At 45.8% G+C, this 10,646-nt stretch overlaps 2 protein-coding genes across 3 annotated transcripts; both read left to right on the top strand.

The window, feature by feature from the left end:
- Nucleotides 1-1,582: 1,582 nt before the first annotated feature.
- On the top strand, nt 1,583-6,892 carry si:ch211-105c13.3 (uncharacterized protein LOC325758 homolog). The gene is made up of 3 exons (XM_062400116.1): nt 1,583-1,742; nt 6,159-6,280; nt 6,401-6,892. The coding sequence occupies exons 2-3, from the start codon at nt 6,161-6,163 to the stop codon at nt 6,554-6,556; spliced, it is 276 nt and encodes a 91-aa protein (XP_062256100.1). The 5' UTR covers nt 1,583-1,742; nt 6,159-6,160; the 3' UTR covers nt 6,557-6,892.
- A 1,500-nt stretch (nt 6,893-8,392) lies between these two features.
- On the top strand, nt 8,393-10,056 carry s100t (S100 calcium binding protein T). 2 transcript variants are annotated; one of them, XM_062399322.1, is made up of 3 exons: nt 8,393-8,461; nt 9,387-9,549; nt 9,646-10,056. In XM_062399322.1, the coding sequence occupies exons 2-3, from the start codon at nt 9,388-9,390 to the stop codon at nt 9,808-9,810; spliced, it is 327 nt and encodes a 108-aa protein (XP_062255306.1). In that variant the 5' UTR covers nt 8,393-8,461; nt 9,387; the 3' UTR covers nt 9,811-10,056. The 2 variants fall into 2 exon arrangements, with proteins under 2 accessions (XP_062255306.1, XP_062255305.1); XM_062399321.1 differs by lacking the exon at nt 8,393-8,461 and having other exon boundaries at nt 9,208-9,549.
- Nucleotides 10,057-10,646: the final 590 nt, after the last annotated feature.

Below are 10,646 nucleotides of genomic sequence, written 5' to 3'. Positions count from 1 at the left end.
TTGACCATGTAATTAATTGTTAGTCATCATTGGTCTGAGTTAACTAGAAAAGAACATGTGGGAGTAGTTTAATCTCCAAAGGAGGAGTTCCCACCCTTTTGCGACGCCTAAAGCTTCTTCTGTCTTGATCTGGTTTTGTTTTTCTTTAACCAGCACACAAGAAAAGAAAGTAACCGTTACTGAGGCCTACCAGGAACAAAAACTGTGCTGCCTCTTCCCAGGGTGGAAAATTCCATGTTTCAACTTGCCTGAAAACCTGAAATAAACAGTGACCACTAGATGGTGACAGAGACGAGGTTCATCCCAGATGCCAGACCACCTCTGCTGATGTTGCATGAATTTGTTAACTGGTGTTTCATGCCAGTGGCGCCAGCGTGCCTGTGCCTCATCTCACCACAAGCGTGATGAGTAATATCAGAGCTCTGCATCGTCCTCTGTGACCGTCTGGGTGGTTTTGTACAGCTCGACACATGTTTCTTCCTGTTTTTCCTGCAGAATGCTGGCGACGCCGCTGTTGTTGACCAACGTCTGAGCTCATTGGACAAGAGAAGTGATGGAGAGCTCAACTTCCCGGAGTTCTGGCAGCTGATTGGGGCAAACCTTGCAAGGAAGCATGGAGGGTTCTGGGCCAATGGTGTGTCCCCAGATGCTCTTTTACGGTTTTTGTCACTGACTTGTCTGTTGGCCACACAGCTTGCAAAAAATAGGGAAATCAGCCAAATGGAAAACACCCTAAAGTCGTTTTCAGAAACAACGCTGTGCTTTTATCAGTGGGCTGCTTTTTCTTTTTCACGCTGTTCCCTCAGCGGCTGCTGCCAAACTGGCACTCACTCTGTCCCTGAATACTATTAAACGGTTTCAGCAGTTTGAAAAGTAGTCCAGGCTGTTGGTTATCACACACACACACACACACACACACACACAGACACACACACATACAGACACACACACACACACTCGCATACCTTCCCAGCTGCTTGTGCTTACAGGTCTGCGGGGGTTGTTGTGGAGTGGGAATTGCATTTTGTAAGAGCTGACAATGTGTGTATAAGCATTTTGTGTTCTCGGCTGGAACATGTCTCTGTGTTTGTCATCTCTCTCCAGGACGCAAACCCAGTTGGGGTGTTGGCACAGCTGGATTTAAGGCTGGGAAATCAAATCTAAAATGAAATGCAAAAAGCAAAATAAAAGTTCCTCCTGCCTCCCATGTCTTCATTTGAGACTTTGATCACCACGGATTCCTTTCTGGTGAACATTGTTTTCCCTGTCTTTTGCGCAAGTGAGTGAAGTTTCAGGGTGTGGCTTTTGAATACATCTGTCTTTTGGGAAAGCGGTGAAGACTCACACTCAGACATGTTGAAAGTGTGTGTGAAGTCAACTTGAATGTGCTCGTATAAAACAGACCGGGAGATGAAAAAAAAACCCCTGTAAAGATTGAAACCACTCTGTGTTTGTATTGTGGAGCTTTGTGAGGAAAAATGCTGCTGAAAAGTGCTGTTGTTGCTCAAGCTGCTCCTCTTTCCACATTCCTTCTCTCTCAGGCACACGCCCTATGACAATGAAAAAAAAAAGGAGAGAGAGAGAGAGAGGGAGAGAGAGAGCTGGTTGGAGTGAGAAGTTAAATCACGGAAAAGATATGTGTTGCTGCTTAATCCAGCCCACTGAGCACAGGACCGAAGAGGAGGATCACTGAGAGAGAAGGAGAACACACACTCACTCGTCTTTTGTTCCCTGACATAACGGTGAGTCTGCTTTATTTTTCCATTTTTCTCCTCGTCCCTCTATTTCTGGGATGTCATGTTCTCATACTGAGTCCAAACTGCTTCAGAGTGACATGTTTAGCCCCTTTCCTCCACCGTGGCATCAATGTTGTATCAGCAGGGAGCGTCTCTCTCTCTCTATTGTCACTGCCCAGCTTGGTGGACACAGGGATCGGGTTCCTCTTGGTAATCTAACGCCAATCCCTGTACACGTCCAGAGAAACCGGAGAGTAACGTTGACTTATTTATTTGCTGTGTGTCACTCCTGCCTCTGGCCGCTCTACAAATTGTCAGGATTAGTTGGGGCTAAATGTAAATGTAGGACGCGGACAACCCCCCCAGCTCCCCCTGACGTCTCTGGTTTTACGCACGGCGCGGAATGGCTCTGGTCACGGGCCTGGGCGCACCGCCGAGGCCGGGCCGGGCCGTGCCAGGCCTTAACCACCCCGGGAATCAGTCACCATGTGGCGGGCTGCTGTGGCTTAGTCACCGCGGTCTTATTTAGGATTATCAGTGCGAGTGATTCACGTTGAAATGAGAAAGGAGTGGCTCGTGACGCGCAGGGCAAGCCGCCACCTGGGCACAGACAGGTAACAGGACGGAAGTGAGTCAGTCCCACCTGACGCAAACAGCACGAGTGGATCTGATCAGGGATCGATCCTCGTCCGCATGAGGACCCATGGTGGTCGGTGGTCGTTAAGAGGGAGTTGTCAGAACCTGCTCCAACGTTTGCTGGCACTATAGCTCTGCGGGAGGTGACCTCATCTGACATACTGGTAAACTGGTTTGTACGATCCCAGTCATCTCCACGTGTTCTTGGGCAAGACACTGAACAACTGGATTGTCCGGTGGCCCGAAAGAGCTCAACGCACTGCAAATGGAAAATGAAGAGAACAGCATCAATTTGAACTTCTGCAAAAAGGCACAACAAAAGCAAACTCAGAAATGCGCTGCAGATAAAAATGTTTCCAGGGGAATCCAAGAAAAGTATGAACCTGGCTGTAGTTCAGTGCTGTGTGACTTTATTAAAGTCTGCGACTCATCATGGATGGAACTGCTTCTCTATAGAAAAAAGTGCTATATAAATACAGACCATTTACCTTTTATAATATCCATGACTTAATTGAATATGTCTGGGTGGTGGGCACACAGGATTAGGTTGATTTCAAGCAGAATGCAGAACTTCTGGCTGACAATTAAAGCAGACAATGACAGACAATATTGCTCATATTCATCAATATTAATTTAACTGTTTAACCAGATAAGTCCTATTTGGATTTGAAATGTATTTTACAAGCCAGAGAATATGATAGAACATAACACCAACTGATAAAACTAATAATAATATGAAATAACTCCCCCCAAGGTCCAACAGTCTCCGTGTGACACCACATCAAAATTAACTACATCCGTTTTCGTTTGGATTTGCACGAACTTGCACACACTCATAAATATCCGTTGCTTAAACTTGCCGGATTTCCCCCCCATTAAAATCCATCAATTATTCCTTACAAAAGTCTCATGGTTTCTTCTTGGGTCAAGCCTCTCCCCTCTTTTTGTGTACTCCTGCTGACAAACTAAAAAAAAAACACTAAAAAACTTGGTGGAGGTACTTGTATATAGAAAGATCAATGACAGTATGAATTAAAATCTTGAAAGGTACCAGAATCCATCCATGCATGCAACCTGGATTAGCCACTGTTTATCCTGCCAGGGTTGTGGGAGGAGCTGGAGCCGATAGAAACCGAATCCTTAAGCTATTTCCCTTAATTTGATATTGCTCAACTTTTTCACCAAATTACCACGAAATGTTTGAATAACCAAATTCAAAACCAGTTAGAGCAGCAGTTTCCAGTCAGGATCATAATAACATCCAGGCCCTGGCTGTGTAGCCTTTAAAAATTAAGGTTGAAAAGAAATGGTTAAAAGTATCGCTCTTCTTGTTTATCTTGTGACCATGAGTTCTATTTATTTTGAATACGTCTCGAGGCAAAAAGACAGGAAGCCACAAAGTGAGCCTGTGTTTGCTGCAAAACTTTTAAAATTGCCACACATGCAATTAAACCACAATGTAGCAGGCTGAACACAAGCTCTCACCACACTTCAGTCATTATGATGACAATCACCACTCTATCTGAGTGCTGTGAGGCCGCCTCCTGCTCTTAACACGCAAACACAACTACATGCTTCATTCTGCCCCATGTGGAATCCTGAGGCCTCCAGTTCTGACCAAATGCATCTTGGTTTCATGTTATCTCAATACACAAGAGACTCTCATGGATGGTGCGGGCCTGTCAGACATTTTGATGTATGGCCTGTACAGACACACAACCACACACACACACACACACTGGTCCGCCTGCTCCTCTGCTGCTGTTTGTCTTGTCGGGGGTGTTTGGAAGGTGCTGGGGCAATTATAGTAACCTATTAAATAGTGATGAACAGCATGCTGATGACAGATGCTCACTTCAATGTAGGAAAGTGTGTGAGTCTGTGTGTGTCTGTGTGTGCGTGCGTGCGTGCTTGCATGGCAGGGAGTCATGAAACCGAATCCAGGGTTTGGGTGCCTGCTCTCACTCACCCAGTAATTAGGTTAATGCAACAGAAGTCCTAATTTGTGTTGGCCTTTTTAGAAGTGTGTGTAAGTGTGTGTTTCTGTGTGTCTGTTTGTACGTATGTGTGTTGCATAGTGTGCGCATCAAAGCGTGACATCTGTCAGATGGAAGATTTACCAGCTTCTTCAGTTCAGGCCCCGATCACCATCATCATTAGCCGTCCTGTGGATGTCTTGTGGTAGTTTCCAATACACACTGGAAATCCGGCAGCAAGGTCTCGCCCCAAACTGATACTTATCAACTCAACTCAAGTATCCACAGCGTTAGTGGCTGCCAATGAAACACCACAAATTGGCTGTGCTGGGTTCTCTGATCTGTTCCCAGATCTGTTTTTTTTTTTATTTTCGAGCCTCAGCAATTAGTTTTAATTTGTTGCAGAAGAATGTCACAGTCAATTCAACGTGACATGGAGAACGCATTTGTGCATCGTTTTATGACTCAGAACATTATATATTCCTCAGCAGATATTAGTCATGGTCTAACATTAGCAGTGCCCGGCATGTTTGTCAGCAGGACATTGTAACAGAAGCAGCTAAATGGAATCCAGCCATTATCAGTTTCATTATTTACACATTTTTTCTGTGACAGGTCAAAACTTTCCCTGTGTAGGTCGATCAATGTTAATCAACAGTACGTATACCGACGTTTAGTCACTTCTCCGGTGTGTATGACAAACTGATGAGGTGCATGGAATCGGAATGTGGCCATTTGACACCTGATGAAAGCATAGATGTTGTTCCTGTGCATCCAGCGTGTCCAGCAGTGAGTGACGTGAATCAAAACTTCAATCTGCCTCAAGTCAGTTCAGACGAGGACATTGGTTCAGGCTCACAGCTTCCCTCAGTCACAGCAGCGATGGATATTTGTGCTCAGACTAGTTAAGCCCAACAGATCTCAGCTGATGGGGCCCTGGTCACGTTCTTCAGCTCACACACATCCCAGTGTGTAGTGTGTTCACACAGTGTGAGCGGAGGTGTGTGGCAGCAGACGGACAGCAGGCAGCAACTTGAGCCTGCGGGCTCCCGCTGGCTTCTGGGGATTAGATGTCCAGCGTCAGAGATCACAGCTCCCATTGTGCTTACCTCAGAGACTCCCCTCCTCTTCATCCTCCCAGTGCTCCCTCGCTCTTGCTCTCTTTACCTCGGAGAGCCTCCAGGCCCCTCCCCCCTCTGCTCCTCTTCCTCTGCCCTGACATCACCTGTGTGTCTCACCTTTCTGACATGTTTGTGTTCAGAGGACAGATCCAAACAGATCCAGTTCAAAAAAACTTTCATCATGCGGTCTCACTAACAACAAAGAACGACATGTTCTATCAACTTTTCTCACCATTTGTTGGTTAAATAATAACTCTGATTCTTTTACTTTTGAATTGCTTCATTAACTGTTATTCAAACAATATTCTTAAATGTAATCATTCAATTTCCTGTCAATATGAATCCATACATGAATGTGTTAATCTTACTAGCACTCATTTTAACTATTTTACATAATACAATGAGTGTATATTATGAATTGTTAATAATCCCTAATCTCAATCATTCAGCTGCGAGCGTTCCAAAGTAATTATGCACATCTCTCGGTTCTGCAGTGCAAACAGATGATGCACCAAATAACTGAAACAAGCCGTTAGTCCACCCGGAGCCCAACGTGAATAAACCTCATCAGGACTGCTGCTGTTAAAAAGAAGGATTGTAATTAGGAGGCCTGATGGCTGAGCGTCTGAGATACGAACATATCTCAATTCTCCTCTCCACTTTTTGTCCTTGCCTCTCACTGTCTTTAGATATGGAGTCTGCAATTAAGACGCTGGTGACCACTTTCATCAGTGCTTCCAAGGGTAAGGAAAACATGGACACCAAATCCTTCCAGAAGATGGTGAGTTCACAGCTCTCCAACACCATGCAGGTAAGGACCTACAGAGTTGTTTTTTCTCTTGCACACTTTTTGAAGGAAATTATCCAAGAAAGTATTTTCCTATGCAATAATTCCTGTCCGTGTGTGTCTGTTTTTGTGTGTCTTGCTCAGGACACAGACAGCAGCTCTGCCATTAAGGAGATGCAGCGGGGCCTGGACGCAAACAACGACGGGAAGGTCAGCTTCCAGGAATACCTCACGCTGATTGGCTACCTGGCAACCAGCATCAGTCAGAATAAGACAGGATCCCCCTCGGAGGCCTCGTAGACGCTTGGGAAGCCGCTGCGTTTGATGGATTTGCAAATGATCCGCCCTTTGCTCTCTCTTTTCTGCACCTTTTAAGTATCTTTTCTCGATTTGAATGTTCCAGCAACCCTCCAGTATCCTTGTTCACCGTCCATAATCATCTCGACCCGCCTAAATCTAGCAGTTGTGTAACGCTCTGACCTTGAATGTCTGCCCAAGTCTATCTCTTCAGTCACATCATGGTCTCCTGTGTCAAGGACACATTGAAGGACTCTGAGCTGGGCGTGTATTTGTCATGCCATTTACACAAAGGATACCGACCATTTTTCCAAAAATAAAAGCTTTATATTAAAACCATGCTGTGTGTACGTTTTCATTAGCATTTCATCAATGAGCAACCTATTCCTGTTCTCTGTTGTCCTCCATTGTAATGCTCCAGGGAAACCAAACACAAACGCTGTACTCATGCAGTGGTTTTCCTGACATGGCTTGACAATGACCCGCAGGCACCAATGATACCTGATGATACCTGCTCCTTCCGTAGCTGCCGGCAACACTTGCTAAATTTAGCCGTGACAGTGAAACTCAGCAGCTTTTAGATGCGCCAGCTAACGCAACCGGATCCCGACAGTATACGCTTCCCATTGTGTGCCATCTTCCACTCTGCAACACTATACATATAGACGTATGGTGCATTCAAGCGTGCACACAACACTGTGCTCCCCCAATCTACAGTCGATGGCAGCGACCGGGCTTCTGCATTAGATTTGATCATGTTTGCTCTATATTACAATCAGAGATCATTCAATCAAGTGAACACGATTATGTGTGTTCCCGACATTCATTTTCTTTTCACTGAATCCATTACATCACTTTAAGTCCGACATCGATTGTTAACTTGTCCAAATGCGTTTGTGTTCAGAAGTTGCGTGTGTTGTGCGCACATGTTGCATGTTTTAAGGGATTTGAGAAAGTGCGCCAGTGTGCGTGTGTCCCCTTGAATGAACACGGTTGCCTTTGTGTGTTAGGCTTTGTATTAGGATTTTTCTGCATGGCTGCCAGGTGTGATGGATCCATTCAACGCCGCAACACTACTCCTTCGGATACTGTATCAGGCATGACTCGCCCCTCCTCCTGTAAACATCTCACCCCGGCGTTCACCTCCCCTCTCTGCTGATTAAAATCTGACACATTGGGAGAGCTGTCAATGTGTGTTCATCTTTGTCTCGGATCAGTATTTATTTAGGCACTCCCTTCGAGCTGTCCCTCTGTTTGACAGGAGGTAATAAAAGCGGTTGCACAACAGCATAGCAGGATAATCCGCTAACACAACAGCCAGCTGCAAAGCAAGAGATATGTCATTGCCACTGCACTACAGCTCAGTGTGCTGCTGGTTTCAGGGAGATTAAATCAACAAAGTAAGAAGTTAGAGACTAATTCTTTCTGTCTGAACTGGTTCTTTACACCCAGTAGCTGCTGAGGGATGTACCTTCCACGCAAGGGATCATTTGAGTATAAGAAGAGCTGGTTTTCTTTTGGCGACAAAGTTTGTGGGGTGGTCTTGTTGTCAAATTAAGGTCCACATAAATGTACCCAATGTCATGCTGTAGTTACAGTATCATCAGTGCCATGTGTCAATATGGTTCTTGACATGTTCGATGAAGGGGCGGCAGGTGGGTCCTGTGTCATATCTGAGGTGACTGATGAGTAAATGGAGAAGCAGGAGAGTGGTGTGTGTGTGTATGGGGGGGGGGGAGGAGCAGAGGAGTGTCAGGTGGAAGGAGGGAGACGGGAGGAAGGGAGATGTGGGATGGGTGGAGTGAGGGGTGTATTTAAGACGTGGTCCCCCTCATGCTCCTCATCATCGCCTTCACCTTCTCTCACTGCACCTGACCCGCTGGCCAGCACTCGTCCTCCTCCTGTCAGGTAAGAATCTCAGAAGGATGCAGAGACCAGATTTATACGCAGAAAGTTTGTCAATGCATTCCAGAATTTGTGACTTATTTAAACCTGGAGTTAATATAGAGCTTTAACGGGGCCACTGGTACAAGATGTTTAGCTTGTAGGTCCTCGTGCAAATTGACGACGAAGACAGGAACCTCAGGAGCAGTAAATAACCGTGTTATCTGGAAGTGTTTCAAAAAATCTCTTTCTTGTACATTTTTTTTTACATGGGGTGCATGAGGGTAAACTGAGGTAAGGAGAACTGATGGTTAGGTACAGCCGTCACAGTTCAGAGGTGATGTAGGTGAAGGAGAGTGAGGGACCTGTCTCCGGTGCAGGCTTTCTTCCATCCGGTGGAGCTAAAGTAAAAGCCGGATCAGGTTGCTCCCGTGTGTCCTAGTTACATCTCCTCCACTGGTTCAACTGCTTTACCAGCTTAGAGTTTCACTCTTATCAGCTGGCTCACATGTCCGGCCGCTGACTCCCAGAGGTCCTCTTCTCTGCGACAACGCAGCATAACAGATCGGGGATCTGTTTATCTGTGGCACAATCTTATCAGGACCAGTGGCAGGGAGGAAACACTCCCGATGAGTAGAAATGTTAGAGCAAACTTGACTCCGGGGCTGTGCAGGGAACTCTGACTCTGCCAAATACCTCCTCTGTCACTCAATAGATATGCTCAGACACCATCTGTTTGCGGCTGCTTGTATTTCCTCTTGCCTCATCTATCTGTCATCCGGTCTGGCTCGAGTGTCTAAGAATGAAACACTGTGGGTGCATGCATTTGTTTACGCCAAAAAGCATTAAATCTGCATTGGTTCGCAGCAGACTTGTTCTCCATGCTTGAGAGAGCAGATTGTGCTCACACGGTCTCCTCATCCCTTCTTTCTCTCCTCTGCCTCTCCAGAATGTCTTTGCCCAACTCAGAGAATGCCTCCAGCCTGGAGAACGCCATGCAGCTCATGATCCAGACCTTCCATAAGTACTCTGGAAACGAGGGGGACAAATATACGCTGAGCAGGACTGAGCTCAGAGAGATGCTCACCGCAGAGCTCGGCAACTACCTGGGGGTAAGGAGCGTGCAAGTGCAAGTGTAAGAACACAAAATGCACACACAGGTTTCATAGATAGGTTCTGATTTCTACTTTATACCCTCGCCCCTGCAGAATGCCCAGGATAAGGAGGCAGTGGATAAGGTTATGGGAGACCTGGATTCCAACAACGACGGGGAGGTCGACTTCACCGAGTTCATCATTCTGGTCGGAGCCCTCACCGTAGCCTGCAACGACTTCTTCCTGGACTTCAATGACAAGCAAGAGAAGAAGAAGTGAGTGCCCTCGGCATGAAGACGCCCACTCCACTAACCTGCAAGGTCCAGGGAGGAAACAGTTTGGACAGGAGAGAGAGGGAACATCCTGTCGTGGGCGTCATGGGAGTCACATGCCACAAATACACATGCACACACACACGCTAACACACACACAACCACACGCACGCACTCAAACAGTGGGTGTTTGTGTATTTGTCTGCTATTACCCATCAATCCATTAAAAGCTGTATCTTTTGCAATGTGAAAACCTGTTTCAGCACCGGTCATTGTTGAATATGCAAACACATCTCTGACTTTTTCTCTTCATCGTATTTTGTAACACATTCAAACATAAGGAATTCCCTCCTGGAAAGAATAAACGTGACCTTTTCTCTGACAATACCATGTGGGTTGAACTTTATTACAGCAGTGACACATGACGGGCACCAGGTGGCAGCAAGTGGCCCTCGTTATTCTTCGTTACCCTCCAGGGTTATTCCAATTGTGGATGGAAAATTAATTTTTGGTCAATCACTGGCAATATATCAATGTTATAACGCTAACAAGGTTTAAATTAACATATTGGTGTCCTCTTTGCTTTAAAACAAATCGTAAGTTTGACAAGAACAGGTAGTTTTCCTGTTTTCACAGCAGAATAATAAGAGCGTAGAGTGACCTTGTCTGGGTTGTACACCCATGATTGTTTAAAAGCTGTGCTTCCTAAAAGAAAAAAAGCACTACGTGAGTGTGGGCATGTGTGTGTGTGTGTGTGTGTGTGTGTGTGTGTGTGTGTGTGTGTGATCAAGCGAGTACATAAAAAGGAAGCTGCCAGCCACAATATTAGAAAGACAGGAAATG

Source organism: Platichthys flesus, chromosome 11 (genome assembly GCF_949316205.1).
Source record: "Platichthys flesus chromosome 11, fPlaFle2.1, whole genome shotgun sequence".
Taxonomy (NCBI): domain Eukaryota; kingdom Metazoa; phylum Chordata; class Actinopteri; order Pleuronectiformes; family Pleuronectidae; genus Platichthys; species Platichthys flesus.
This window is presented reverse-complemented; position numbering and strand designations above follow the sequence as displayed.